This window comes from Cyprinodon variegatus, unplaced genomic scaffold (assembly GCF_000732505.1).
Source record: "Cyprinodon variegatus isolate N-32 unplaced genomic scaffold, C_variegatus-1.0 Scaffold113, whole genome shotgun sequence".
NCBI lineage: Eukaryota > Metazoa > Chordata > Actinopteri > Cyprinodontiformes > Cyprinodontidae > Cyprinodon > Cyprinodon variegatus.
Window position 1 is genome coordinate 672,019 of NW_015150566.1, and position 12,321 is coordinate 684,339.

The following is a 12,321-nucleotide window of genomic DNA, read 5'->3' on the forward strand; positions in this document are numbered from 1 at the left end:
TCTTCTAAACACATATGTTGGCATGTGTATTTAATCAGTCAATATCATTCCTTTTTGTTGTTGTACACTGAAAAAAATATGGCAATCGCATTTGAAATTTACTTAATCATCGTGATACATCATCATTAAATTCATAAAAGCAAAACGTGGAAATGAACGCTTAATTTAATATGACGCTTTAAAAAAATCCCCATCAGCATCCAGTATATGTGCAGTTTCTGCCCAAATATTTTGTTTTTGTTGTAGATTTTTTGATGGGGATAACTAGGATCATCCAAAACTGCCTTTTTATGAACTATGTTTGTTCTCTCGGCATCTGTTCATCCATTCCTGCAATAAGAAGTTTCTTTTGACTGGATTTGATTATACTTTTAAGCCCCTGGGTATAACATAAATATTTTTGATGGAGATGAGAAATCTGCTTCCTGGTATGTTGAAGAACCAATAGTTTGCATCCCATCTTTTAAATAAACAGTGTTAGTTTTTTTGGACATACATAAGAATTATGCTATAATTTCTAGTTACTAATCTGTCATTACTATATTTTAATTTGACAAGCCAGATTTTCTCTTTTTCCTGTTTGGTGAGATTGTAATTGCAAATCTCAAGCTGGCCGGACCGGTGCGGAGCAAAAAATAGCTCAGCTCCGAATTTTTATGGTGACGGACGGAGAAGACGTACAGGGACGGGGACGTGCGGAGAGTAGCGGAGGATGTCGAACAGCTCTCATTGATTAACATGACAGACAAGAACTCTGCACGACGTACATGATGGAGCAGAACGCTGATGGAGTATGCAGAATCTGGGGGGTAACACTTTTTTTATACATTACCCTGCTCACATGAAACAATTGTGTCAAAGTAACTAAATACGATTAAATAAAGGCCAAAAACGGTTGCATTATTTTTTTTCCAGTGTAGTTAATTAAACCCCTTTGTTTCCCATTGATAAACATCCATAAAAGACATGAATTTCCAGGAAAAACACATCCATTAATAGCCTATAGAATGAAACATCAAAGCTAGTGATTTACAGATATTAAGCTTGCTTCGGTTTAAATCGCATCCAGAGACTCCACTAAGTTTACCATCATGAGATCTTCATTTTATATTTTCTAGAGACAAGGAAAGGGCAGTATTTACGTACATTTAAGGGTGGCAAAGGGTCCTAGGAGTCACAGGGCAAACACAGGCTGAGGTTGTATATGCTCATGTCAGAGAGATTCAGGAGAACGGCAGCAGGATTCTGTGTCTCAAGTGAAAAGAATGCAGAACTGTGTGGGAACCCAAAGGAGGCTGGTCAGGACAGTCTCTGCTCTTGGACAGTATTACTGGGCAGAAATATACCATTTAAACTTCAATAAATAAAGGAAATTATTTGATTTGATTTTAAATTAGAATGAGACTACGAAAGCTTAAATCATGACAACATGATGATCTCTGAAACAGAAGGTACGTCTGATACAGACCATCAAGTTCAGTGAATACAGTCCAAAGGTTGAATGTGATAGAAAAGCCCCTGAATAAGCCTTTTGTGTAGCACAGCTCAATAGGTAGCCTCATTTTAGTTGGAAAGTATACTTCTACTGTGTCTAAGCTGAATTACATTCAACGACTAGTTTAAGTAAACATAATTGAAGGTCTGCTTGCAGTTTTCCTACAAAGAGAGGATATGTTGTGCAGGAATAAGATAACATGGCAACATTTGGATTTAGAGCAAACCCAGCTCAGAGTTTAAAACACAAGCGAACCACAACAAATAACAAGGACTATAATAAAATGGGTCTAAGGAAGCTGGTTAAAAATGATGGGAAAATGGATGAAGCTAAATGTAAGACAACATGAAGGTTAGAAGGCAACCCTGGCGTTACAAGCAAAGCCTCAGCTCAGTTTCATTACAGACACCTGTTGCTGACATGGCCTCTTGTGAGAGGACCTCTCCACCTCCCACAAACTCATTGAATTATATACACAATTTAGACTAAACTGTGACTTGTAAAATCCTGGGCTGCACGTTTGTTTTGATGATGCGTCGATGTTTGTCTCTTTAATGACAGTAGAATGAGTTTCTCACCAAATAAATTGAGTCTACAGGAAACCTTAGCCCACACATTCGTGCTTCGTCCCTCAGTGTTGTGTCTTGTATTGCTACAGTCAGGACAGAGACTGCTAGAGCTCTACACAATCTGCTCTACGTTACACATACCATGGTCAACTGCTGCTGAACAAAGAGACAAAGCCTGCTGCCTTGGCAACATGGAGTTAACATGGTTGTGCTGGACTGCTTTAGGCTTCTGAATTTAACAAATAAAAACGCAGTCAAACTGGTAAGGAATTTAAAGTGACTCTTTTTCAGTTCCATAATAAAAAGAGATGGGTTACATAATACGAAATAGAGGTGTTCACTGTCGGTGGGTAACCCCAAATCATTGCCTGTTTTATTTTCTTAAACTCTTCCTTTCTCCATCTAGGCTTTGCCACATCCTGCAGGTTGCGACCACAGCCCATCTGGGTTTGGTTACACGAAGACTTAAGAGTCTAAAGCTAGGCTTAGAGGAAAACACAGGGGCACCTCCTCATCCACAAAGTGCTCTAGTCCAAAAACATGGAAGCTCTGATGTGGGCAACAGGAAGTACAGTACAGGCAATGTCATATGATACAGCTCAATCTAGTAAAGTAGAAAGAGACAGCCATTGGTTTTAATATGAAGGTCAATATTGTGAAAACAGACAAATATTATATACCCAGAGTTATGTTTTCATTCAACATGAATCAATTATTCTGCAGCCCCCATGTGACAAGCAAGGCTCTATTTTTAGTGTCACTTGATATTTCCAGCTAGAGACCCTGACCGCCCCCTCTCCTTTTCATGCTCTATTCAAAAAGCAGATGAAAAGATGAAGAGTGACATCCTGAGAGCACCATGAATCTCCCTTTTTTCCCTCTTTGTCATATTCTGCAAACAAATCAACCTTCTTTTTTCCTCATGTCATCATGGCTCACAAGAAAGTAACAGCTCCAGGATAACAAGACATTAACAGCACTGCAGCATTTCTTTTTAATAATACACAGGCTAGTTTATACATTCAGTGGTTATAAATCAACAAATAAACACTAGAAACTCAGTTTTGTCTTACCAAAAAGCAAAATGCTGTTTTTAATGTGCCTGCTTTAAGTTGATTTTAAAGTCCACATGGAGGAAAAACGGGTTTTAGTCCTAAATCAATATTCAGCACAGCTACCTCAGGCAAAGCACAGAGTTGACAAAATCCCATCGTACTGAAAAGGTTGCACACAAAACCCACGATAAACGCTTAGTTTATGAGTTAATTTCAAAACAGCACAAAAGATCATTTAAAGATAACCTTTTTCTGTACTGAAAGGAATGCTTTCTCTGGTAATAGGTAGTCACCGCTGGGTTGTTGCTCAATGTGTGCACAGTGTGTTAACCACAGAACAAACAATCTGGCCAGCACATGACTTTTAGTATGAACGCCATGTGGTGTCACTTCATTCCTTCTGACACTGTACTAGTTAGCTTTGTGTGTTTACTGTGAAAGCAAACTCCACACAGAAATATATTGTTCTCAGTTTTCTTTACTTTTGGAAGGGACAGAGCGCGAAAGGGACAGAGCGCGACTCCTGCTGACAACTGTGACGGCGCGTGCTTTTAATAATAGCAAGTATCACAAGAAAACCGGACCAAAAAAAAAATAAAAAAGGTTACACTCACCATTTCGTCCAAAGCATAGCGAAGTAACCCGTGCTCATAGAGGATGAAGAACCTTCTTTGCCATTTCTGTAAGAAAATAGATAAAATAATTCACTTTAATTAACCCGTTAACTGGCCACACCAAAAAATAAATAAAAATCACCCAAAACGGATTAAAATTTTCAATCAGCTGCTGTTCTTCTACCCTTGGGAGGTTTTAGTCTGCCTTCAGGCTGCATATCTAGAAGTCTTGCTTGGTTCCATAAACAGGACGCGACAGTTAACACCTTAACAGTTCAAGTAAAACCATTTCACAAATAAGAAGTTTTGGTTTTTTAAACAAGAGATTTGTTTTATTTAAAATGTACTTTAAGTAAAGAACATTTAATTTGCAAGGAAAAAGTCATCTTTATCATCTTACAATGTCAACCAAGTTCACAGGCTTTCTTTTGAATATAACATGTTTCGAACACTTTCAACCCACATTTCCTCAACAAGCTTCAGCTGCTCCTAATTTTCTCTGTGTTTATCTTTCCTTTCAAAAAGATTTTTTTCTGACAGGCTTCATTAGTCCTTCTCAGACTAGGTCTGAATACTCGAGTTAAAGATTATTGGATTACCTTATTAGATGACGATTATTTCCATAACCGAGTAATCAGGATTAATCCAATCAAATATTTCTTCCCCATTTCAAAAGCAGGTTTAATGAAAACTCTAAATTTCTAAGCCTGAATTTTACATTAAGAGTTTCCTCAACCCTTGTTTCTGTTACCATAGTAACATTTCCCGTAGAGCTAACCGGGTCATGAGCAGGTTTTTCTCAATAACCTCTGTTTATTGGAAGCAATCACGTTGTTTTATTTCCTGATTAAGTCAGGAGAGTTTTGTCGTAGTTTTGTGTGAACAAAAGAAGAGAAAACCAGTTAACAGGTCCATTACACACATATTGTGTTTAAAACAGAACCAGCATTTCCTTTAGAAGAGGATCCAATTACAGAATGAGCGACATCAATTCAGACAATTCAATATTTCTAGGGAGAGGGTTCTCAGATGCGTATAGATGTCCCTTATATTCAGAAAGTCTCTCAATGAGTTCTACCCTTTCACCTCCAATCATACATCCATGACCTTATGCGACCAGACAGAGTTACACAGACTTTAACAGGTACTTTATAGAACTTGACACCGGTGCGAGAATATTGATGTGTGATTGATCTGTGAACAGCATTATAGAAAACAATTGCACAGTCAAATGGCCACTCAGTATTTACTGTATAATGGAAGACAAAATCAAAACGAGGAAGAACTCCATGAGATGATGCACAGGTCCCACTTGTTAGAACGTTTTTATATTTCATCTTCACCTGCTGACAGGTGATCCCACCTTAATATAAAATCTGATCCACTACCATTCAACCAGTAAACTGGTTTTCCCTTTAATGTTATCGTGTTCACAACAGTCTACGGCAGACTGTTTTGATATTTATTAGATTGTATATTTATGCATCTTACATATCTGAAATAAATGTTTTAACAAAATAAAATTCTTCATTCTGGATGTGTAAAATGAATTTCAGATCTAAATATTTCTATAGTTATTGGCCATAATTTGTATTATATTGATTAGGAAGAAATAAATGTATTTTAGATATCATAAATACATATTCATTCAAGCTGATGTCAAAAGAGCCTCTTAAAATCTGTAAACAATTCTAAGTATATTAAACTTAATTACTAGTACAATTTTGTTTTTTGACATTCTGAATTTCTTTTCTGCTGGCAAAAATGTAGGAAATCTATTATAACAGTTATGACTAGGACTGAGATTTTGACTAGGAAGAATCTTATTTTAGTGACCTACAAATGGAACAACGGAGGAGAGTGCTTTTAATAAATGTTAAAATGGCCTGCCATAGACCAATCTCTTAAACCATTTCCCCTCTCCTTTCAACTGTAGCCCTTTCTTTTAAACATGTTCTCTTATGTTTTCGCTAGTTCCAGTGCTGCTAAATTGGCACTTCCGGTTGCCTGTTGTCATGGATACATGAATCAGCTTTTCACTAATAATTGCTTTTCATGGTTGTTACGCACATGCTCAACTCTGATTGAACCTACTCAGAGTTGATTAGACTAACTCACCGCATCCATTTTGAAAATTTAGAGTTTCCAACCTTAGGCTAGATCATTTCAGAGTTGAAGATTTGAGTCTGAGTTTGTTGAACCTGCTTTGTGAAAGGGGCCTCTGCCCTCCCTTCAAAGGTATGATGTCATTGTGTATTTATGCGAGGCAGCTGATTAATGTTATTTTTATGTTTACCTCCGGGAAGAGAGTGAAAAAGAAGAGTTTAACCAAGGCACAAATCGTTGTGTTGGTGAGTAAGGTGGACAGGCGGACAAATATCTTTGGTAACCATAGCAGTGATGTGACAAATAAAAGGAAGTAGTGACATCTCCAGAGTAATATGGGGATGGGTAATATATATGAGCTTAAAAAATAGAATCAGCCTTAGAAATAGAAACTATGAAACCCGGGAACACATGAGTTGATGCTAAAGTTTCTACTGGTACATGGTTAATTTTTTTTTTTTTTCATTCAATGAAGTTCTCATAAATCATGTTACACCACATTGAAAACCATCAAATAAATATATATAAATGAATATAAAATAACTATATAAATATCCATCTATATAAATACCCATGTTGTAAACAACCTGTGCAATAATAACCCTGTATAATGATCCTACTATAAAAAAAAAGCCGTCATATGTGGACGCACTGCATATACTTTATATATCCTTTCACCTTTTTCTGCCTTTTGCATATTCTTCTTCTTTGACTATTTGAGCTGATGTAATGAGTACATTTCTCCACTGTGAGATCAATAAAGTCAATCAATCAATCATATATCAGTATGAGCAATCTAACACTTCATCGGTGCGTCTCGATGTTTTTGTCATGTTAGAGATCTCTTCTAACACACCCAATGTTGTCATTACCAAAATCAGACTTAAGAGCCTTGAAACAAACAACTAGGTATTTCAAACTCAAGATCACAATACAGCCACAAACTAACAAGCTGTTACACATTCACTGAACACATCAGCCGTTTTACTCTGTTATTAGTTTACTGGTTAAGTCTGCCTGACCAACCTGCTTACATAAGCACAAAGTATAAGCAATCAATTACAGCCCTGCAGTAAAAACAGGATTGTAAGAAGTAGTATCAGGGATGATGTCAAAGTGGCAGCACCAGACTGATGATAGGAGATCAAGGGGCGCTTTTCCCAAAACATATGGAAGCCATCAATGCAGCTGTGGGAACTAGGTCCTTCCCTCTCCTCCCCCACATCCTCCCTCGTTCCTTTTTAGGGATGCACCACCGCAAGATAATCTGAGAGCTGATAAAGTAAAGCTCCCATTAACATGATGATAGGGAGGTGGGAATCCCAAAATTATGTCAATATTAGGCTCATTATTGCCTCACAACAAGGCTTTCAGTGATAAACTCTAAACTCCCACAGGAATCTGTAGACTCTACCAAACAAGCAAAGAAACATCAACGACACCTCGTGTTTGTCAGATGGGTCTTCATCTCCTCAGGCTTCCTAAAATTCCACTAACATGAATGTGAAAAACAGCTAAAAGGCTTACTCGAGATCGGTGCAAAGGGTTGTCGAAATTCGTCCCCTCAGGCGCCAGTAGCAGCCATCCTCCATATATGGGTTTTGCCTGGTAGGGAACAAACAGAACACAACATATTACAAACAAAAATTATTTTATAATTGTTTTTTTCTTTACTGGTTTTCATTTAAATCACAAACTTTTATTAGTTTGTAAGGAATGTGTTTAAGAGGCCATCATCAGGATACAACAACTAAGGCTTATTATGGAATTTGGAATTTAAATATTAACCTATTATGCATTTAATGGAGTTCTTCTATAAGGTGCAGGAAAAGCAAATGTCCAATACGCAAATTCACCCACAGAGAGTTACCACAGCTTTTTTTGTTTTATGACTTTTAAGGTGGACAGCCATTAGTTGCAGGTTTGCGGTTGAACTACCGGTAGTTCGAATTTCAGAGGATGAATCAAACAGAACTCCATTAGATGTTTACAGTTTACTACATCATCTTTTAACTTCTTCACCTTGCCATTGTTTTTAATATTCCTGTTAGAGTCTGTTCTCTTCTTCTAATAAATACAATGCATCTGCAGAAAAAACAAACAAACAAAAAAAGGCCAATCATTAATGGAAAGCACTTCCAGATAGAGTCCGACCGATATGGGATTTTGAAGGCCAATATCGATATTGGGGCTTTTGAAAAAAAAAAAAAAAACATCCAATCGGACAGAACATTTAAAATAAAAGAAGAAAACTGAACATAGAGATAAGCAGGATATCCACTGTCCAAATATAGTCCAATTAAAATTCACATAATAACCAAAATATGATTCATGACAAAGAAAAAGAACATAAAAATATAGGATCAAAATAAGCTACTTTAAGTTGAGCATTATCAACATAAGACTATAAATATAATAATTTTTTGTGGTGCCATTTTAGATATTGACATATTTGTTGTGTTTTTTGCCTTGCTGATACCCTGATTAACTTTAACACTGCAGATGCTGCATCCAACAGCTGTTACATCCTTCATGAAGAGCTCCAACATGACTGTATCCTTCTGCCTGTGGAATGAATATATAAACATTTAGTGTATTTTGCTAGTTAGATTTCACTTCTACAGATGAGCATTTCAAAATGAAAAGAAGTGGCTGCATACAGATTAAAGTAAGTGGCTAATAGGAGAAGTTTGTATTCGATTCATTTTTAAAAGACTTAGAAATACTAGTTTGTCATATTTACAAGCAACTGAAAAGTTCCCTCCTCCACTGAACACAAGGGACCAAACTACATTTAAGTAGCAATGCTGTAGATTTCAAACCATCAAAACAGGGTGACAACTAAATACATGAGTTGGAGCTTTTTAAAAATGAGTTTAATGAAAACATTAAATTCCAAATGTGTGAGCTGAAATGCTAACATTCTTGGCAGAACTAGTGCATATAAAACTTGTCAACTCTCCTAAAGGCGCACTAAAAGCATGTAGCCACAAGAAAATTTGTCATCATGGGTAGGGCTGGGTAAATAAAAATTGATTTAATAAATTTTGGATCAATTCCTTTACATTTTTGCACAATTAATGTGCAGGGAATGACAACGATTAGTTTTATAGTGATGCGTGACGTTCACATTCAAACGACAGCTTGCTGAGTAACACCCCACTCAGCAAGCTGTCCCAACTGAAGTCTGGAACCGTTTTGGATTTAAAACAGCTAAAAATAATGGATATGTGACATTAAGGTGACTTCCCACTACATTGATAATGAGCATGGCCTTGCATCTCATGCTTCAGACCACCAAGATGACTTCAAGCCAGACAGCTGCAAATATAGCCAATAGGTTGACTGAGGACATAAACAAATGGGGGCTGACCAGCAAACACCCTGTAGTTGTTACAGACAACGCTGCAAACATGGTTTGTGCAGTGGAGATAATGCAGCTCATGCATGTCTGCTGTGTCACGTCTGCTTGCTCGTGCGAGGCTTCAGTTTTTTACTTTTTTACACAAGTTTGCACTTTTGACACAGTTTTGTTCACATCTCAAGTTTAAACTGTCTGCTTTACAAGTTTGCACTTTGTGTTTAAAACAGGAAAAAATAAAATACATGAGTATTTTGAGACACAGTTGAACCACTTTCATTATTGTAAAAACAGATTGAAACGAAATTAATCGATTTAGGACTTTGGTGAAAATACCCACCCCTAGTCATGGGGCACTTCATTACTATTATTTTTTTTTTTAACAAAATCAGGCCTTGTCATGGAGAAAACTACTTACTTTCTCCCTCTTCGTCCGCTACAATGTTTAACTCTTACGCTAGCAACAGCTGTGTGTGTTTGCGGAGGAGGGGGCGGTACGGAGCAGCTCGGCATTCAGGAAGGGAGGGTCAGAGGAGTAGAATCGGCGCAAGGCAGAAGTTTTGTTTAGCCTTTTGCAACAGAAATATAGTATTTATATTGGCCACATTTTGGCTAATGTTAATAAATCAGACAATAAAATCAGCCAACCGATTAATCCGTCAGGCTCTACTTCTACCGGATCTTTGTGTTTAAAAAAAGAAATGTTCCCTTTAAAAATCACAGAACACTTTATGCAAATATTCCAATAAGATAATTTTTTTTTTTTTTTTATCTCTTAGGGGTGTCCTAATTCCATACCAATATCGGCTATCAGTCCGATATATGCCAAAAAAATAATATCGTATTTTATCTGCCGGCATCTAAAATCTCAGATATTTTCATGCTGATAGAAATATTTTGCTTCCTTAACAAGTTTCTGTAACAGAAGTGTTGACTTTTGTTCCCCGTTTTAGTATCATCACTTCATCAAGCCTTTTCTAACAATCTATAGAATAAAATAAGTAATATAAAGATGATTCGTGCTAATGTTGAATCGAGTCAATATCGGTATCGGCCAGTTCTCAAAGCTACAGTATCGGTATCGTACTGGAAATGAAAAAGTATCACCCCTAATTTGTGTATATTTACAATATTAAAAAAAAGTTTTACAAGCTCAGATAAAAAGATAGCTTTCATTTAGCACTTTCCTGCTAAAAGAGATAAAAAATTCTGACCCTATTTCAGAATATTTTCCTTTTAGTGCAAGATCTGTGTTAGTCACTAAATGCCTGTAGTTGACCACAGGTTACACTCTCCTGCTGGCTTTAATCCAGAGCACCATGCTGCCTCCGAAAAAAAGAAAAAGGAGGGGAAAAGCCTAACACACATGATTTTTCCCTGTGATCATGGCAGTGGGCGGACCGGTGGGTGGGTGGAGAAAGCAAGAAGCACAAACTATGGGAGAAAAAAGTGGCGTATGAGCTGAAGGGAAAAGTAGCACAAATCTTTGGGAGTTTTTGTGGCTTAAACACTGAAAATCAAACAAGCACTTAGGAAGGAAGGCTGGGCCGGTTGTTGGGCCCTTCTTAAAATGTTCTGGTGCACACTTTGAGCTGTAGCCACAGCAATAGTCGACCCTTCATTGCAGAGCCAAAAAAACAACAACATTGTTCATAACCATAACATTATAATGTGTACAAAAGGAAATTACGCTAAAATCATCGCTACACCTAAGGAGCTCAAATTAACTCCTTTTACATAATCCGAATGCACTTCTCACTCAATGCAACAGCAGGGTTCAAATCAGCTTGTGGAGCTCTGACATTTATAGCTCCCTGGCACCTCCGTATCTTCCAGTCAGAGATTTTGATTACAGTCATAACTTCAGTCAGTGAAAAACTGAGAGTAATCTGCAACAAAATCCTCTTTCACTTTGATTCTGAGCACATTTTCAGCTGCATGATTCCAAACAACATGGCTTAGTCTTTATCTTAGCCTTGGACAGCCAAGTAATTAACAGACTCAATAAGTATTCATAAAGAAAATAACAAAAATGCTAGTTTGGAAAATAAAGTTAAAAAAAATGGCATTAACTAACTTAAAAAAGACTTTGACACAGAGATAAACAAACATTTAAAAGGAAAGTGAAATCAACGTTTCTCCTCACGTGACCTGACCGAAATCCTATCTGACAGATCCTTGAAGAACAGAGAAACAACTGAGATCAATGTGGGTCATTTTTTACCCTGCAGTGGTTAAACGGGGCCAATTTAATGTGTTCAGGTCAAAATGTCTGCAACCACCTTTATTATTCCTCCGATCATAAATAAGATTACTGCTCTGACAAAAGAGGAAGAGAAAAAGGAGTTCATTCTATAAATATACAGAGGAGAGTTCTTCTTTGCAACAGTCCTTTAGCTAAACTAGAACTGGGTTCTTTCCTGTCGCACGTTTCGTAATCTCCAACATGAAATATTAACTGAATTCTGTTGAAGGGTTACCACAGATTAGAGCAACATCCTTTTGGAGGACAGCTCTCTACCTCAACTTCTGAACTGTAATCTAATTCTGGCCATCATGTTAATCACTGTTGAAAGGACTCCCCACAGCATGATACAGTCCCCACCATGTTTTACATTGAGAATTCGGGGTTGTGTGCAGAGATAGTCTTCCCCTTTAAAAAATAGCATTTAGTAGATATGAATTAGGATTATGTCCTTTAACTAAAAACAATGCAAACCTACCATGTTTGCAGCCCCAAATGCTGAATATTCTATTCATAAACACGACCGTGAGAAAGTAAATAAATATTGTACTTCTGAAGTAAATCAAAGCCAACATATTTCAACAGATAGCTCTTTTTTTTATCCCGATTAGCCAAACCAGCACCTGGAAAGCGATGAGAAACTCCATTAGTCACAAATGTATCATCCATTTACACCTTGGCTGGTTACGGCTATATAAACACCTCAACTAAACTGGTGACTAACATGTCGGTACACAGATGTTCAAAATGCTCTGAGGCATTGGGTGCTTCTGTTCTAGTCAACTTTCTGCCTTATTTCCACAACAGAAATACTAATATATATAAAATACCTCACCTTTTATGTCGGTGCTTATCATAAACAATGAAAAAAAAGAT

General features: G+C 37.0%; 1 protein-coding gene across 7 annotated transcripts in view; it reads right to left on the bottom strand.

The window, feature by feature from the left end:
* Positions 1 to 12,321, bottom strand: part of LOC107085005 (centrosomal protein of 290 kDa-like) — a 67,950-nt gene that overhangs the window by 54,390 nt on the left and 1,239 nt on the right. For all 7 annotated transcript variants that reach the window (XR_001481244.1, XR_001481245.1, XM_015375111.1 and 4 more), the window contains exons 2-3: positions 7,367 to 7,444; positions 3,734 to 3,799 (exon numbers count right to left, since the gene is read on the bottom strand). Coding sequence is in view for 5 of the 7 variants with exons in the window: in XM_015375111.1 (XP_015230597.1) it covers positions 3,734 to 3,799; positions 7,367 to 7,444 (144 nt within the window). In the remaining 2 variants the exon portion in view is untranslated. The remainder of the gene's footprint in view (positions 1 to 3,733; positions 3,800 to 7,366; positions 7,445 to 12,321) is intronic.